The sequence below is a fragment of the Babylonia areolata genome, chromosome 4, assembly GCF_041734735.1.
Source record: "Babylonia areolata isolate BAREFJ2019XMU chromosome 4, ASM4173473v1, whole genome shotgun sequence".
Taxonomy (NCBI): Eukaryota; Metazoa; Mollusca; class Gastropoda; order Neogastropoda; family Buccinidae; genus Babylonia; species Babylonia areolata.
In genome coordinates this window covers 2,413,928-2,433,268 of record NC_134879.1, presented here as the reverse complement: position 1 = coordinate 2,433,268, position 19,341 = coordinate 2,413,928, and the positions used below count along the sequence as shown (strand labels likewise).

The following is a 19,341-nucleotide window of genomic DNA, read 5'->3' as shown; positions in this document are numbered from 1 at the left end:
AATGGTTAGTATTGTTTTTCATTTTAACTTACTTTAGTATGCAAATTATGCAGACGAGCTGCGGTCTGCAGCGACCAGCGAAGTCATGGCGTCCAGAAAGGGAGGAAGCGATGACTGATTCATGTGTCAGCCATGTAGTTCACGGTGGGCTAGCGAACAATAAGGTGCTGTTCACGTAAATCAGTTGTAAAGTGTTCAAGTTGGTGACACTTTATACTTAGTGTAACTGTCATCTTGTCCACATTTTCTTGATAACATCTTACCGACGGGTTGGGCTTTATCACTGATCACGTCAGACTGATTGAGTCTGGGCTTTGCAGACCTTTTTTCGATGATCACCGGATCAAATTACGACAGCAGATTGTTTATCTGTGAGCATTGGTTAAAGCTTCCGCAGGCCTCACATTCAAGTGCTTGTTAGCGGTTGCTACCGATGTGCATTACATAAGTAGATACTTACTGGTACGTACTCTTCCGGGGTCGCTCCGCAGTCAGCTTGTCGTCTGCTAAACCCAGAACCAGGATTCGTGTTGTTTGGCCAGCACATCTTCTTCAGCGCAGCGACCAGGCATTGCAGAACCTTGCAAAATGAGGTATGATTGGCCATAGAGAACCCTTTTTCTCCCCATGAAATCACAACTTACGCATAACCGAACTTCGCGCGCGCGCGCGCGCGTATTTGTGCATGTGTGTGTGTGTGTGCGTGCGGGAATGTATATGAATTATAATGGTGTGCATGCATGCTTCTTCTTCTTCTTCTTCGTCTTCTTCTTCTTCTTCTTCGTCTTCGTCTTCTTTTTCTTCTTCTTCTTTCCGTTACACGACCAACATCGACTTTCCGATTACTCTGTCGTGATTCATGCATGCTGGGTATTTTCGTGTCTCCATAACCCACCGAACGCTCACATGGGTTACAGGATCTTTAACGTGCGTATTTGATCTGCGTGCGTATACACTGACCTGGGAGATTGAAAAAAAAACACAAAAAACATGCTTGTGTGCATGTTTGTGTGAGACCGGTTAGACTCATGTGTGACCTATCACTCAGTGAAAGAGTGTGTGTGTGTTTGTGTAGTGTCCAACTTTTCAGCTAGGTGTACCCTTTTTTTTTTCTTTTTCTTTTTTTTTTTTCACCTATCTACATTCAGGAACTTATGAGAGAATTATTATCTGAAAATAAAATTTGGCATTGAGTCCAGGTTAGATTTCTCCAGATCAGGTTGCAGTGTTCACCAAATATAAGACTGATCTGCCACATACTGCCAGTGGAATTTTCTAATGTGTAGTTGTTTTTATACTGTATACTAGTATATAGTAATTGTGTGTTTTTGTTTCATGTTTTGCTTTTTTGTTTTCTAGGATAAAGTAATAATCTAGTTCATGTGAGCAACACATGTTCCCTTGCAATAGGTATGTAAAAAAAAAAAAATCCATATATATATATATATATATATATATATATATATATATATATATACAAATTACATTTCTTATTTTATACATTTCATTTTCAGTTGTTCATGATTAAGAAGAGAAACCTTGTGGAAAGACGAGTGGAAAAAACATCCTGCAATATAGATTATATATGACCACTTCATTCATTCCATATGATCTGGGAAATGTGGAGGCTTCATTTCATAGCTTGCCTGTACTACTTGATAAGCAGCATTTGCAAACTTATGATTGCTTAGAATTTTCAAACGTTCCAGGCAGCTTCATGTGTTTCGATTGATCAGATCTGCAGTGATTGTAACAACATGCATACATGGTTATGTTTTTGGTCAAGATTGGTTACAATTACAAATACAATACTAATTTTTTTGCTGTTGTTGTTGTTATATGTATTTGACTGTGCTTTCATATCTGTGAAACTGCATGTTTGGTGCATATCTGTTATGCATGTGTGGGTGTATGTGTGAATGTGTGTCTTCATGTTTGACATTTATTTGCTTATTTATCATCATTGTTGTCTTGTTTATTTATTTATTATTATTATTATTATTTTATTATTATTATCATTACTACTACCTTTTTTATATCATAATTATTATTTATTTATTTATGTAAGCTTATCTATTATTTATTCACCTTTTTTTTTCTTTTTTTCTCAAGGCCTGACTAAGCGCGTTGGGTTACGCTGCTGGTCAGGCATCTGCTTGGCAGATGTGGTGTAGCGTATATGGATTTGTCCGAACGCAGTGACGCCTTCTTGAGCTACTGAAACGGAAACTGAAGCTGTTGTTGTTGTTGCTGAGGATGAATAGTGAACTGCAACTAATTGTTGGGTCCCCCCCCCTATACTGTGACTAGTGTGAGTGTGAACAAATAACCACAAGACACCATGCCCCATCTTATTGTATATGATTTTAAAAGAAGTCTTGAATGATACATCATATGTAGTAATATAAACATTTCACATAACAGCATATTGTTATTAATTTTTATTTCAGCACTTTTATTTTTTTTCCCCCAATGCTCTGGAAATCCATGTAAATGGAAATAACACCCTGTAAATATATGGATAATTTGTCATTCTGTAGATTTTGTCATTTTATTTTTTTTAATATTTTCCTTTGATTAATTACTGGGCCCAATCACGCAAATGTTACCAAAATAAGCAGTTAAACTATTAGTGTTACACTCTGTGCGTGTGTGTATGTGTGTGTTTGTGTGGATGTGTGGGTCTGTGTTTTTGAGTGCGTTTGTGAATGCGCGAGAGTGTAAGTGTACACAAGTGTCAGGAGAGATCTGTGTACGGGTGTGTGTGTGTGTATATATATATATATATATATATATATATATATATATATATATATATATATATATATCTTTGTATATATGTGTGGGGGTTGGGGGTGGGAGATATGGGCGTATATGTGTGTGCTTGTACAAGTAAGTGTTCATCTCTGTGAGTGTGTGTTTGCGTGCGTGTGTGTGTGTGTGTGCCGTGGAAGCTGCGATACGTAGGCTAGAAATGAGTGTGTGGAGGAGGGGGTTGGAGGAGGTGCAAGGTAATGTGTGTGTGTGTGTGTGTGTGTGTTGGAGCTCATGTACGTTTATATGTATTTGACTGTACTTTCATATCTGTGAAACTGCATGTTTGGTGCATTTCTGTTATGCATGTGTGGGTGTATGTGTGAATGTGTGTCGTCATATTTTACATTCATTTGCTTAATTATCACCATTGTTGTTTTATTTATTTATTTATTTATTTTTTATTATTATCATTTTATTAGTATTACTATTATTATTACTACTACCTTTTTCTATATTATAATTATTATTTATTTATTTATTTATTTATTTATGTAAGCTTATCTATTATTTATTCCCCCCCGTTGGGTTACGCTGCTGGTCAGGCATCTGCTTGGCAGATGTGGTGTAGCGTATATGGTTTGTCCGAGCGCAGTGACGCCTCCTTGAGCAACTGAAACTGAAACTGTTACACATTTATCTAAACAGAGCAGTGGGCTGTTTAGTTTAATGTTTTTTGGCTGTTATTTTTTCTCCACTAAACGTGTCTTAGCGCAAGCAAATCAACATTTTAGCAGGGTTATCGGGTTAAGAAATTTGGTGTTTCTTTGTTAAACAGTAGCAGATATATGGAAATCATCTGAAAAATATGTAGAATACATCACCGTCTGTTCTTGATCAAATCATAAATCATGTTCTGTGTTTTATTTTCACTGCCAGAAAGAAAAGAGACACACACAATGACACACACCTTCAAACCGTTTAATTTTTGGGGGGAATAAGCAACACTTTTTCATTATTTCATTGCGGAATCTTAGTTAACTAAACGAAGCAAAAAATTTATCTTTTGAGTAATTAATTCCGTACAAAACCATGACATCAGTTCATGAAGTGAAAGATTTTAAGTTGGTAGATTTCATTACAAAATCATAGCTTCATAAAACGAAGAACTTGTTTTTGTAGGATTTTATCGCAAAAATAAAGTTGCCACGGTTCATGAAGTGGTTGACTCAGTTAGGAAGTATTTTATTGCTAAAAAAAAGTCACCTCATAGTTTTGTTTATTCTTCATGAATTGAAGGAATTGTTTTCTGGAGCAATTTTGTTCTTTTTTTTTTTTCTTTTCTTTTTTTTAAATAGCAACCTCATAAAACTTTTGGTTCATGAAGTGAAGAACTTGTTTTTGTAGTATTTGTTTTATTGCAATATACTAAGTCATAGTGACTTCATAGTTAATTAAGTAATTTTTTTTTACTAAATGACCTTTTTTGCTTTTTCTGCCTTTTTTTTTTTTAATGTAGTATTTTAATTTGTAATTGTAGATGATTAGTGACTTCTTTCTTGGGGCTGTCTTCAGGGACTTGTTTTAGAGTATTTTGTCGCAGAGGAAAGTTACCTTGTTGTTCATGGTGTAAATAATTTGTTGTTGTTGTTTTTTTTAAATAAATATTTCTTTAATGAAATGAAAAAACACTTAAAAAAAAAAAAAAAAAAAAACTAAAATGAATAGCTCCTTGCCAAATCATGACCTCAGTAAATGAAGGAGATGTTTGCACATTGGATCAATGGTAGTCCTGTTTCGTACTACTACAGCTGTGACAGGGCACAGTCTGTCCGTGATCAGAAGCCAACAGGAAGTCTCTGTGGTTGACAGCAAGCAGGAAGCCCCATTTTCTTAGCACAGCAGGCCCAGCCAAGCAGGAAGAATCAACTTCCTTGGTGCTTTCTGTACAGCCACTGAGCTGGTCGGCTAAGTTTTCATCACAGCGTCTGTGCAGTTCCATGTTAAGTTTATAATAAGTACACAATATTTATGATAATAAATACACATTTCTTTTCCCTTCTTACACGATCATTGAGTTGTTGTTGTTTTTATATATTCACTTCTACTGCTGACTTTGGTTGGTAGTTTTTATAATTTACATTGCTCAGAAAACAAAAACATAAAGTGTGGAGAAACTTAAAGAAGTTTCAATGGAAATACCATTCTGTTTTCAGTCATCATACACACTTTTTTTTCTTCTTCAGATTATCAGTAAGCATTTTTTTTTTTTTCTTAAATTGTCAATAAACTACTTTAGTTGTTGTTGGGTTTTTTTTTCTGTTTTCATTTATTAGAGTTCAATCTTACAGATGGACAGCTACAGTTGAGTGTATTTTTTTTATAAAAATGTTCAATCTTTTTTATGAGCACATAGATTTTCATAACATTAACAGGACTATTTTAACAATATCGATTAATCAAATGTAATTTAAAAAAAAAAAGAAAAAAAAAAGAAGATAAAATAAAAATTTAAGAAAAAAAAGTGTCTTCAAAGAAAAGATAGAACACACATGCACATGCACGCACATATACACATATATATACATGCGTGTAAGTATATGTGCACGCACACTATATAATCACTTACTTAACAAATTTATTTTTAAACAGTAAGCCGTCTGGCGAAACTTAGGTTTTCAACAACACTAGAGCCATTATGAAACCGGGCAGGGAGTGGGAGGAAGGAAGAGAAAGGAGGTAAGCATCTCCTTCACGCATGGATAACAAGTACCCCCCCCCCTTCCACCCACCCCCACGACTGTCCCTGCTGCTAGTTCTTACAGTCGAAGAATGTTTCAGTGCTTCCAGGCAAGATTCTTCTCGCCTTACATCATGATTCCATGCTCGGCTGATCCCTTATGTTGAGAAGAAAGCCTCCTTTCAGCGTCAGTCAGTTTCTGAAGTGTTTGCTTGTGCACTGTGCAAGGATCTGCTTTAGTCAATCCCTTTCCCATGCCAGCTCTGCTGTAGTGTATAAATGATTTAATACTCATGTTCATGGAATCTTATTTTTGTTTTCGGTCTTGGGGGTTTTTTTGTTGTTTTTTGTTGGTGGTTGTGGTGGTGTTGCTTTTGTAACCCCTTCTTTGGGGTGCAGATAAGTTTTGCAAAGGTGTAGGACAGTATGGGTGTGTCTAGAACTTGAGTGTCCTTTCAGCGTCAGTCAGTGCTGAAGTGTTTGCTTGTGCACTGTGCAAGGATCTGCTTTAGTCAATCCCTTTCCCATGCCAGCTCTGCTGTAGTGCGTAAATGATTTAATACTCATGTTCACGGAATCTTATTTTTGTTTTCGGTCTTGGGGTGTTTTTTTTGGGGGGGGTTGTTGTTGTTGGTGGTGGTGGTGGTGTTGCTTTTGTAACCCCTTCTTTGGGGTGCAGATAAGTTTTGCAAAGGTGTAGGACAGTATCGGTGTGTCTAGAACTTGAGTGTCCTTTCAGCGTCAGTCAGTTTCTGAAGTGTTTGCTTGTGCACTGTGCAAGGATCTGCTTTAGTCAATCCCTTTCCCATGCCAGCTCTGCTGTAGTGCGTAAATGATTTAATACTCATGTTCATGGAATCTTATTTTTGTTTTCGGTCTTGGGGTGTGTTTTTTTTGGGGGGGGGTGGGGGAGGTGGGGGGGGGGGGGGGCTTGTTGTTGTTGGTGGTGGTGGTGGTGTTGCTTTTGTAACCCCTTCTTTGGGGTGTAGGTAAGTTTTGCAAAGGTGTAGGACAGTATGGGTGTGTCTAGAACTTGAGTGTGCTTTTATGTATGTGGATGTGCATGCACGTTCAGTTTTGTGTGCAGTGGGTGTGGAGATTGAGTGGGTGTGCAGGTACATTTAAAGTTTGATATATATATATATACATTATTACTTGCAGACACCTGTGTGCACATGGTGTGTGTGTGTGTGTGTGTGTGTGTGCGTGTGTGTGTGTGTGTTTATGCAGATGTGTAGAATTGAGCTAAAAATATTCACTTTGCATTTTACTTTTTTTTTTAGTAGTGCTGGTGGAATGCAAAAAAATCTGTGATTGAATTCCCTTCAATACATCATGTTCTTTTCTATGCTATTTTATTAATCAGTTTTTGCATGTGACTGTGTTAGCATACCAATACACATGCAAACACACAAAATGTTCTCATTCACAGTTGGACATGGACATCTGCATACCAGTGTGCTCATGTTCATGCATATATATCTTATGTAAAGCACAATTTACAAACAAGTGGCAAAGCCTTCATGGCTTACATGTGATTCCTGCTAATCTAGAAACTACAAGAACAAATTTAAAAAACACGGTTGGTGATGAATTTTTCACTGTGTTGAAACAAGATCATATTGGCCAGTATTGAAACAGTATTGAATGATAGATTTAAGCTGTGATGCTGCATTGTAAAACAGTATGGCCTGACAGATTGATAATTTGATTCTATCTGACAAGTCATATGCCACAGTGATGAATTTTTGACACTGACAGCATTGAAACAAGATCATGTAATTTTTGAGTCAGCATAGGAAGAGTACTACTGAATGATAGATTTAAGCGGTGATGCCACATTGTAAAAACGGTGCGGCGTGACACATTAACAAATTGATTCTATCTCACAAGTCATATGCCATGGTTGTTTCTGCTGTACGTAATTAACCTGCTGTTTCGTCTGCTGTTGCAGTGAAGTGGCGATTGTGTCGTCACGTGCCTCTGTGATGATCTACGACGATCAGAGCAAGAAATGGGTGCCAAGCGGGAACACACAGGGGCTGTCCAAAGTGCAGATCTACCACCACACCACCAACAACACATTCCGGGTGGTGGGCCGGAAGCTTCAGGATCATGAGGTAGTGACTGACAAAGAAAAAGTACTTGTGTACACACATGCACACACTCCTAAACTCATAAAGACACTAACACACGCATGCATGCATGGGTGCATAAAGGTACACACACACATGCGCGCGCGCGCACACACACACACACACAAATATCACACACACACACACACACACATAGACCCACACACAAAAGTCCATGCACCCCTGGAGTCTGAGAGAATGTATGGTTATTCTTACCTTTATTAAAGTGGCCCAGAATATACATGTTTGTTTTGTTTTGTTTTTTGGGGGGGTGGGTTTTTTTATTGGTCCATGTGCTAGCTGATTGGGATGCTGGTTTGTACCATTGGGTTGAAGTCTTAGTTGAAAGAGCAAAAAATGTTATATTGTTTATCTTACACTCAGGCCTATATGAGGACATCATTTCAGCATGGCTATTGTTGGGACAGGTGCAGTAACTGGAGGGTTAAATCTCATTTGACTTTCAATTTGAGGGCCCTGAGTTATGGCTTGGTATTGGCAGCTTGAGGATAAAGGGTAGACATTTTTCTGTTCTCTTAGGTCAGTGTATCAGCGGACCTGCTAGTGCTTGATCCCCTTTGTGTGTAATAATAATAATAATAATGGTATTTATATAGCACTGGATCTTGTGCAGAGACAAATCAAAGCGCTTTCACACCAGTCATTCACACGCATGCATAACTCTAAAACTGTAGAAACTGAAGACAAGGAAGGGCAGGCAAGGGAGGCTATTTTGGGCCAGACTTGAAAGAGCTGAGTGTAGAGACTTGACGAAGCGAATGAGGAAGTTCATTCCAATTGCAAGGTCCAGAGACAGAGAAAGAACGGCGGCCAACAGTCAAGTGTTTGAATCTGGGTATGCGTAAACAGAGTGGATCCGAAGCCGATCGTAGTGAGCGAGATGGAGTGTAGAGGTGAAGGCAGCCGCAGAGATAGGAAAGGGCAGTTTTGTGAATGCATCTATAACATAGAGTGTACACCTGCAGAAGATCAAACGTGCACATTTGAAAGATCTGGCCCGTAATCCATGTCATTGTTTGGTGGGATGTAGGAACACAAACACAGCCAGCATGCACACCGGTGGGAACAGAGTATGGCTGCTTGTATATGGCGAGTAAAAACACTCCGCCAGATGAAAGCCCACATGCAGCTGTGCAAGTGAACACGGAAGGTGCGGCCCATGAATGCAGAAAGAAAGTGGAGTGGAGATTTGTTTCATGTCCCTTCGTCACACATGCTGGTGATTGTAGACATTTTGTACAAGTATGAATTTTCATATTTTTTAATGTTATTGAACCTTTTTAAAAGGTTACTGTGGAGTGCACCTCTCCAAAAGGTCACCGGTACAAAGGCTGAGTTACAGCCATAAACACAGTACGATGCACAAATGGTTACATTGTGGCACACTTCTATGAACACACTGCACAGAACGTCAAATTCCCATTCACTGATTCAGCAAATCAGTTTGTATTTTCTTCTTCTTCTTCTGCGTTCACTCGTATGCACACGAGTGGGCTTTTACGTGTATGACCGTTTTTACCCCGCCATGTAGGCAGCCATATTCCGTTTTCAGGGGTGTGCATGCTGGGTATGTTCTTGTTTCCATAACCCACCCAACGCTGACATGGATCACAGGATGTTTAACGTGCGTATTTGATCTTCTGCTTGCATATACACACGAAGGGGGTTCAGGCACTAGCAGGTCTGCACGTATGTTGACCTGGGAGATCGTAAAAATCTCCACCCTTTACCCACCAGGCGCCGTCACCGTGATTCGAACCCGGGACCCTCAGATTGAAAGTCCAACGCTTTAACCATTCGGCTATTGCGCCCGTCTAGTTTGTATTGAAATAAATTATTTAAACATTATAGAAAGTAGGAAACTGTTTATAATTATATTTTAAGGCAGAGCTGTTTGTTTCTGCTGCTTGACTTTGTCCATGGGCAGGTCACTTTCAGAAAGAAAGAATTGTTATACATGTATATATTTTTTTTTTTTACATTTGTTCTGTGTTTCTGACATGTGCTCTGGGAAGAAAAAAATACAAACCACCAGTGCTGTAAAATGTGTTGCAGGTGGTGATAAATTGTGCGATACTGAAAGGGCTGAAATACAACCAGGCCACCCCCACCTTCCATCAATGGCGTGACAACCGCCAAGTGTATGGCCTCAACTTCGCCAGCCGAGAAGAAGCGGAGAATTTCTCCCAGGCTATGCTCACAGCTTTGGAAGCGCTCATGAGTAAGTGATAAAGAACATATTTCCGTCGTATAGATATATATGTGTCTATCATTATCAGTTGCATAGTTTGTTATTGAGGTGTAAATGTCTCCTCTGGCCCATTTATGCTTATATAGTTAGATCTATGCACATGTTGTTGTGTGTTGTAGTTTTTTTTTTCATCCGTATGGTTAAACTTATTACAACTTTTCTGCTGTTTAGGGAATCAGGTTCATGATTTGATATGAGAATTGTGAAGATAAATTTTGCTTTATTATGATCAATGCCATAATTGATAATGGTCCAGACATTTCAGCCAGCATTTGTTTTTTTTTCCTGGTCATCAACTTCTGTTCTTCATCTTCTTCTCATTAGTTTGATGTCCACTCATAAGGTGAATTAGACGCAATTAGACATGTATGCATTCATTCATTTCAGCAGAAACACTGACATGCATTCACACTAACAAAAAAAAACATGCCCACTCACCAACGTACTTGTTTACTCTTGGTGAGGAGTGTGATAATTTCTAGAGAAAAGGAAGCCGGTGGTGGTGTTGCGGGGGGTGTGTGTAGGGGGGGGGGGGGGGGGGCCAAGCGGTTGGAATGCACAAGGCAATATTTCACCAAATTTACCAATAAAAAAAAATTCAACAATGTTTTAAGCAAAGTCTCCTACAGTAGAATGGCACGAAACTTGTCACCATGCAATCTTCACCAGCAGACCTTTTGACAATGAAAATGACAGGATCTTTTCTCTTGTTTTGGATTGAAATACGCTGTCTTGTTCTGCACCTGTTGGTCAGCTAGACAGCTGACAGCTAGTTCTGTCTACGGTTTGTAACACCCCATTGCTCAGCGTCAGGTTCTGTCCACAGTTTGTAACATCCCATTGCTCAGCATCAGGTTCTGTCTACAGTTTGTAACATCCCATTGCTCAGCATCAGGTTACACAGAACAAGTTTGTAACACCCCATTGCTCAGCATCAGGTTCTGTCTACAGTTTGTAACACCCCATTGCTCAGCATCAGGTTCTGTCTACAGTTTGTAACACCCCATTGCTCAGCATCAGGTTCTGTCTACAGTTTGTAACACCCCATTGCTCAGCATCAGGTTCTGTCCACAGTTTGTAACATCCCATTGCTCAGCATCAGGTTCTGTCTACAGTTTGTAACACCCCATTGCTCAGCATCAGGTTCTGTCCACAGTTTGTAACACCCATTGCTCAGCATCAGGTTCTGTCACAGGTTTGTAACATCCCCATTGCTCAGCGTCAGGTTCTGTCTACAGTTTGTAACACCCATTGCTCAGCGTCAGGTTCTGTCTACAGTTTGTAACATCCCATTGCTCAGCATCAGGTTCTGTCTACAGTTTGTAACATCCCATTGCTCAGCATCAGGTTACACAGAACAGGTTTGTAACACCCCATTGCTCAGCATCAGATTCTGTCTACAGTTTGTAACACCCCATTGCTCAGCGTCAGGTTCTGTCTACAGTTTGTAACATGCCATTGCTCAGCGTCAGGTTCTGTTTACAGTTTGTAACACCCCATTGCTCAGCATCAGGTTCTGTCTACAGTTTGTAACACCCCATTGCTCAGCATCAGGTTCTGTCTACAGTTTGTAACACCCCATTGCTCAGCGTCAGGTTCTGTCTACAGTTTGTAACACCCCATTGCTCAGCATCAGGTTCTGTCCACAGTTTGTAACACCCCATTGCTCAGCATCAGGTTCTGTCCACAGTTTGTAACACCCCATTGCTCAGCGTCAGGTTCTGTCTACAGTTTGTAACATCCCATTGCTCAGCATCAGGTTCTGTCTACAGTTTGTAACATCCCATTGCTCAGCATCAGGTTCTGTCTACAGTTTGTAACACCCCATTGCTCAGCATCAGGTTCTGTCTACAGTTTTGTAACACTCCATTGCTCAGCATCAGGTTCTGTCTACAGTTTGTAACACCCCATTGCTCAGCATCAGGTTCTGTCTACAGTTTGTAACATCCCATTGCTCAGCATCAGGTTCTGTCTACAGTTTGTAACATCCCATTGCTCAGCATCAGGTCCTGTCTAGGGTTTGCAAAACCCCATTGCTCAGCGTCAGGTTCTGTCTACAGTTTGTAACATCCCATTGCTCAGCATCAGGTCCTGTCTAGGGTTTGCAACACCCCATTGCTCAGCGTCAGGTTCTGTCTACAGTTTGTAACACCCCATTGCTCAGCATCAGGTTCTGTCTACAGTTTGTAATCTCCCATTGCTCAGCATCAGGTTCTGTCTACAGTTTGTAACACCCCATTGCTCAGCATCAGGTTCTGTCTACAGTTTGTAACACCCCATTGCTCAGCATCAGGTTCTGTCTACAGTTTGTAACATCCCATTGCTCAGCATCAGGTTACGTGAACACACCAACTGCTCAGCATAATGACAGGTATTCCACCTTTAAGACCTTTCAAAATAGGTTCTTCCACTTTGTCCTCCTTGTCGCTGGGTCAGCTTACATGTCTTTACATCACCCCGATTAAGAATCGAGGTTCAGTCACCGATGTAAATTGCTCAGCACAGTTTTATGTGCGTAACCTGTTTGTAACAATAAAACCTGACTGCAAAGTTCTGCTTTACAGTTTCAGTAATACCATTGCTCCTCTGTGTGTGTTTGTTTGTGCAGGGCACATGATAGATAGGTTTGTATTTTCACCTCGATGCCAAATAGGTTTCCTTTAAATTGGTAACCCCCATTGTGCCAGAAACAGGTGCTTGTCTACATTTTGAACAACCGTCATTCTAGTCAAGGTGTGCTGATATAATAGTTTGTAACCCATTCAGATCAGGCGCTAAAAACATCCACACCACACATCTCTACATACACACCCCACTCACATCAGGTTCTGCAAATGTTTTAAACCTATCCCTGCCCGTGCACACAGTCTTCAAAGTATGTAACCCACAAGTCACATAGGATGTGTCCCTTTCATACAGTTCGTAACGCCCTTGCTGCATCTGGTTTGCTTGCCATACATGCTTGAACTACTCCTTGGTCCATCAGTTTGCTGTACAAAATTGGTAAAACCAAAATGCAAGCAGAGTCAAGGCCTGTCAACCATTGTGATAAAACCATGAACAATCCAGTTTTATGTAATTGTGTAAAATTTCATGTCATGTTTAAGATTAGAACAGATCATTGCTTCAAAGCGAATTAAGTCCCTGCCATTCACATCAGGTTTGTCACTTTTTTAACACCACTGACCAACGTTTGTCACAAAATAACAACTCCATTGCTTAGCATCAGGATTCTGTTTAACAGTGTATAAACCCCATTTGTAGGTCAGATTCGATCAAGTCATGTTTAACATCCATTTACTAAGCGTCAGGTTCATTTTTAATTTTTGTGAACATCCCAGAACATGTTTGTGAGGAACAAGGAAAACTGTCGGGTCTTAGGCCTAGATGAATGAACAGGAAATTCACCTTTAAGACCTGCAAAAGAGATGTGTCTTCAGCTTTTCCTTTTTGGGTTCGCTGGGGAAAATGGCAGCTTCACATTGATTTTTCATCACAGATTTAAGAATACGGGCAGGTATCAGTCACAGCTGTAAGCTTGCACATGTACATTTTTTTTTATGTTGCCGTAACACTTGAATTAAAAAATTAAAAAAAAAAAAAAAAAAAAACCTGACTGTAAAAGCTCTCAGCTTAATGAGTTTCAGAAAATAATACTGTGCTGGCCTCTGTGTGTGTGTGTGTGTGTGTGTGGCAGGGACAGATAGATGGAGAATTTGTATTTCACTTACGAAATGCCAAAAAGTGGTATTCGCTATTTGAAATGGAGAAATCCATCCAAGACATAATGGTGCCAAAGAGAGACAGAGAGATAGAGAAACTTAGTCATTTTGAACTTAACTGAGTCATTTTCTAAGTTCAAGGTGGGTGCTAGGAATAGGAATAGTTTGTAAAGTTCAGATAAGGAGGCTAGAAAACTTTCACACACACACACACACACACACACACACACATCATGAGTGCTCGTGCACCCAGATAATGTTTTCTTGTGAACCTAATTCCCCTGGCGCCGTGCACAGCAGCATCTTCAAAGTAATGTCACAAGTAACAAAGACTGTGTACCATTTCATACAGATACAGTAGACCAGAGGCCTTGTGCTTCTGGTTTTGCTTGCCCATCACACCTGCCTATCAGAGACCTACGTGTCTGTGGTTCCTTCATTTTGCTGTGGCAGCAAAGTGTGGGTGAAAACCAGAAACAGCAAGAGAGGCAAGGCCTGAAATTCAAGACTCACTTGTGATACACTGAAAAAAAAAAAATCCAAGCTTTTTATGTATTGTGTATAATTTCAAAATGTAATGTTTAAGATGAGAAAGATCAGTTTAAAGCGAATTAAGTCCCCTAGCATTAATTACAGAGTAATTTCCCTTTTTTACCATCTGCACCAAAACGTTTGCAAAACAACTAAAACTTCCATGCTTAGCAAAAGAAGTTCCTGTTTGAACACAAAAAAAATGATAATAATGACTGCTCTTGTTGTTGGGTCAGAATATCAGATCAAAGTGCCATGTTTAGAGAATACAAAAAATATTAATATAACAGTAAATGCAGTTTGCATATAATTAGGCTTCATTTTTTTTATTTTTTTGTGCCCATCCCAGAGGTGCAATATTGTTTTAAACAAGATGACTGGAAAGAACTGAATTTTTCCTATTTTTATGCCTAATTTGGTGTCAACTGACAAAGTATTTGCAGAGAAAATGTCAATGTTAAAGTTTACCACGGACACACACACACACAGACACACGCACACACACACACACACACACACACACACACAGACAACCGAACACCGGGTTAAAACATAGACTCACTTTGTTTACACAAGTGAGTCAAAAAAGCTTATCTATTGTTAACTTGCAGTTTTTACAGTGACATGATCTCACGAAAAAAGTGAAAGTGATTTCCGCACCCACAAGTGTGAGGTTGCGCCCACATTGTATGGGAAGGGGTGTTGCTTGAAGTCCTGTGAAAACCATGGGTTAGTTTGCACCCACATTCTTCGCTGTTTGTTTTTGTACCGGTCGGTAATGTATGCAAATAGGTTTTCTGGTGATGTACAGCAAAGGTTAGCAACAATAGGCAATGCATTTCAGTTATGTGACTCATCAAGTGCACTGGTGGTGTAGCTTTACTCAAGGATTTTATGACACGAATTTGAATAAATTCACGCTTTACCATCAGCATCATGGAAGGGGAAAAAAAAAAGTATTACTGGTAGGTAGCAATGGGACTTTTGATTCTAAATGGTATAGTTGATGAGGTCAGAGATCAGTGAATACCACTTTTTCATTGGTCTTTCCCTGCTCATTGCCTTATGAAATCGGGACTCCAAACAAGTGGAAACAAAATAAACTTCCTTGACAGAAAGTGAACTAACAAGTCTATCAAAGTATTAGATGATTAAATGCTAACAGTGTAATTGCGAATGTGAAAGTTGCGTTCAAAGACACATGTAACACAGCTGTGTATATGGACCAGTCCACACAGTTTGACGCCTCCTTCAGACTGGAACTGAAACCACTTTACTTTTTGTCCGTTACGTGCATCTGCATGCCCATCCCACCAGCAGATCAAGATGTCATAATTTCTTCCCACGACTTCTGGACCAGTCCACACACAGTTTGACGCCTCCTTCAAACTGGAACTGAAACCACTTTACTTTTTGTCCGTTCCGTGCATCCGCATGCCCATCCCACCAGCAGATCAAGATGTCATAATTTCTTCCCACGACTTCTGTGACTGTACCCCCCCCCGCCCCCCCCCCCTTCTGTGCATTATGTTTGTGAACAGCTCATCACATTCTCCATCCTGCTCGACAGGATCCATGGCATCCGTTGAATTACTGTAATTTGAATTGAGGTTGTTTTCCTTCTTTCCTTGTTCCTGTCTGACAGAGCAGAATATGCAGATAAGCTGTGATGAGTTTCACAATGTAATGAAGGGGGGGTGGGGTGGGGGGGGATGATGGCAGCAGTCCAGTCCATTATACTTTAAAAAAAAAATTTTTTTATCATAGTTTGTAGAGAGAGTGCGCATTAATCACAGATGGGTTAATGAGCCTGGACCATTCCAAGACCTAGAATGAGTTGAATTTGACTTTTGATCGCTGAATTTGTACTGTCAGAAATAAATTTTAAAATAACAGATGATTGAAATTGAATACAAGGTTTTTTTTACTTTTTGCTGTTAACATACAATGCTTCCCTGGATTGTTTCTTATTTATCTGAATGTGTCCTTTTCTGAATGATTAAGCATTGTAAATGCTTACACGCACACACGCACACACACACACACACACACGCACACACACACACACACACACACACACACACACACACACACACACACACACACACACACACACACACACTCACACACAAACACACACACACACACACACACACTCACGCACAAACACACACACACACAAACACAAACACACACACACACACAAACACACACACACACACACACACACACACACACACACACACACACACACACACACACACACACACACACACACACGCTATTCCTTATAGCTCTACCCTCCTCTAGCCCCATCTGCACCACATTATAAACCGAGTGATTAAGCTTTGTAAGGAATACTCCTGCTGAAGAACCGTGAAACTTATACTGCCTTAGTTTTCTTCTCCCAGAGTGAGAGAGAGAGAGAGGGTGTGTGTGTGTGGGAGGGGGTGGGGGGGGCATGCTGGGTTATGCTGCTGGTCAGGCATCTGCCTAGCAGATGTAGTGTTGCATGTATGGATTTGTCTGAACGCAGTGACGCCTTCTTCAGAAAGTGAAACTGAAACTCTGTGTGTGTGTGTTGTTGTTGTTGTTGTTGTTTAAAAAATGTCTGTCAAAATCACTAAATCTATAGCACCCTCATCCCGCAGGCAAGCCATTCTACAGCACATCTTTATTAGTACTGACTGACAATTTTAAGTATATATATCATGAAGGTTATGATGAACGGGTCTTGTGTGTGTGCGCATGTGTGTGCATGTGCATGTATGGGTGTGTGAATTTGCATTTATGAAAGAATTATATATGTGTGTTTCCTTTTGGTGGGGGGGTATCAAGTACAGATTTCACAAGGTTTTGTGGGTGTGGTGAAGGGTTGCAGATATAATGTGGTGCAGAGGGAGTTACTTGGAGGAGCTACATCTGGGAGATGAGGGAGGGCATAGAAGCAATACTCTGTGTGTGTGTGTGTGTGTTTTGTGTATGTGACATTCATAAGCACGTGTGTGTGTTGTCTTCAGTTTAACGTCTTTCCACTTGAAGTGATATTAGACGGGGGGGAAAAAAACAAACAAAAAAACATGGGGGTAGGGGTTGTGGGAGGGGAGTGGGGGTAAAAGTGTGTGTACATGTGGAGGGTGAATAGGGAGAGACAACGCTAGGGAAAATACGTGTGTGTGTGTGTGCGTGTGTGTGTGAAATTCATCAGCGCATAATGTATATTTTGCAAGAAGGAACCAGGACAAGAGGGGTAGCAATGACATGGTGTTACTATTACTATTATTAACAGTGGAGTGGTGGCCTAGAGGTAACACGTCCGCCTAGGAAGCGAGAGAATCTGAGCGCGCTGGTTCGAATCATGGCTCAGCCGCTGATATTTTCTCCCCCTCCACTAGACCTTGAGTGGTGGTCTGGACGCTAGTCATTCGGATGAGACGATAAACCGAGGTCCCGTGTGCAGCATGCACTTAGCGCACGTAAAAGAACCCATGGCAACAAAAGAGTTGTTCCTGGCGAAATTCTGTAGAAAAATCCACTTCAGTAGGAAAAACAAATAAAACTGCACGCAGGAAAAAATGAAAAAAAAAAAAAAAGGGTGGCGCTGTAGTGTAGCGACGTGCTCTCCCTGGGGAGGGCAGCCCGAATTTCACACAGGGAAATATGTTGTGATAAAAAGAGAAATACAAATACTGTGATTGATGATGTAGAGGGGTGGGGTTAGGGCTTGGGGAGTGGATTTGTGTGTAGAAGGAAGGGGGTAAGGGTATGGGGGGGGGTTCCGCAGTCAATGAAACCGAAAACCTGATGCTGATGTCTGCAGACATGTATCGTACCCCAGCTCCAGTCACCCCAGCCCCTCCACCCCCACAGCCAGCGGTGTACGCCCAGTCCAACGTCAGCAACGCTCACCAACCCGCTGCCATCAACAGCTCACAAGAGATGAACAGGTCAGTGACCAAGGGGTGAAACAAAAAGAAGAAAAAGAAGAAAAAAAAAGAGAAGAAGAAGAAAAAGTGGGCTGTCCCTGTGTGGTTTTGGTTATGGGCTGAAACCAGGATTAACTCATGGTACGAGTTAACTCGTTCCATGATTATTTCCCCTGTGTACCGGGTACAAGTGTTCTCGTACCAACCCACTATTCTAGTTTCGTTCATTCTTGCTTAGTATAGTTTGTATTCTGAACTGAACCGTTCATTTGAGATGATAAAGTACACTTCACTTCACTTCCCTTGACTTGAAATATTAGCATGAGTTTTTGTCAGAGGAAAAAAAAATCACTGAAATGTGTGAATGTATGTTTGTTTGTTTGTTTTTATAGAGTGAGATCTATTTGAGGTAAGTCATTTGTCTGTGACATACATACTTATGGGTATTGCAACTGGATGTAGAGTAAAGCTGCAGGTAAAAGGCAGAGTACTTGCTCTCCAGACATAAACCCACCGTGCAGTCTGCTCATCAGAGAGATTCAAGATTCAAGATTCAAATGGTTTAATGACTTAAGCAACATGCTCATATCACCGTGGAAAACACGCTCCCCCCCTCTCCCACCCCTTTGAACGTTCCCTCCCTCCTACACTTTTCACAACATTCTATTGCTTTTCATAAGGAAGACAAAACAATATCTAACGGTATGTATACGCACAATCATCGTAGACTACTGCTGAGGTTGATATCTAAGTAACCCGAGGCCATCGACCCGATTACGTAGTCACAGAGAGGGAGGGGGAGAGAGAGAGAGAGAGAGAGAGAATATTCAAATAACATTTGTCAATTTAACTATCTTCACAATCGATTAACATACATTTCCACCAACGAATCAATTAAACAGTGGCAACATAAATCGAATGGCATTTTGCTCATCAGAGAGAGAGAGAAAGAAAGGGGAGGGGAGAAAAATGATATCATACAGCGTAGCAGTCTGCCCATCTCAGAGAGAGAGAGAGAGAGGGCATGTATGTATAAGGCTTACACCTGTGGATCACGGTTTGAAATTGTTGCCAGGGATTGAAACTTTGTGTGGTTAGGACTTTTTTTTCCTTGTTGGATAACCTTGAAACCAAGGAAGCTGTGTCGAAAGGGAAGATCTGCATGTATGCATGCATTGTTCGTTGATGCAACAAGGAAGAAGGAATAGTTTTCTGGAATACTTGTGATTCCTTTTTATTTATTTATTTTTTTTTTTTATAC

General features: G+C 40.3%; 1 protein-coding gene across 2 annotated transcripts in view; it reads left to right on the top strand.

Moving 5' to 3' along the window:
* The first annotated feature begins 43 nt into the window (after positions 1-43).
* LOC143280782 (uncharacterized) overlaps positions 44-19,341 on the top strand; it is a 48,220-nt gene continuing 28,922 nt past the window's right edge. Inside the window, exons 1-4 of one of the 2 annotated variants that reach the window (XM_076585458.1) lie at positions 44-593; positions 7,449-7,614; positions 9,706-9,871; positions 17,993-18,101. In XM_076585458.1, coding sequence (XP_076441573.1) covers positions 589-593; positions 7,449-7,614; positions 9,706-9,871; positions 17,993-18,101 — 446 coding nt within the window. In that variant the 5' untranslated portion in view covers positions 44-588. Of the gene's footprint in view, positions 594-7,448; positions 7,615-9,705; positions 9,872-17,974; positions 18,102-19,341 lie in introns of both variants that reach the window. The other variant, XM_076585457.1, reaches the window with a different exon arrangement.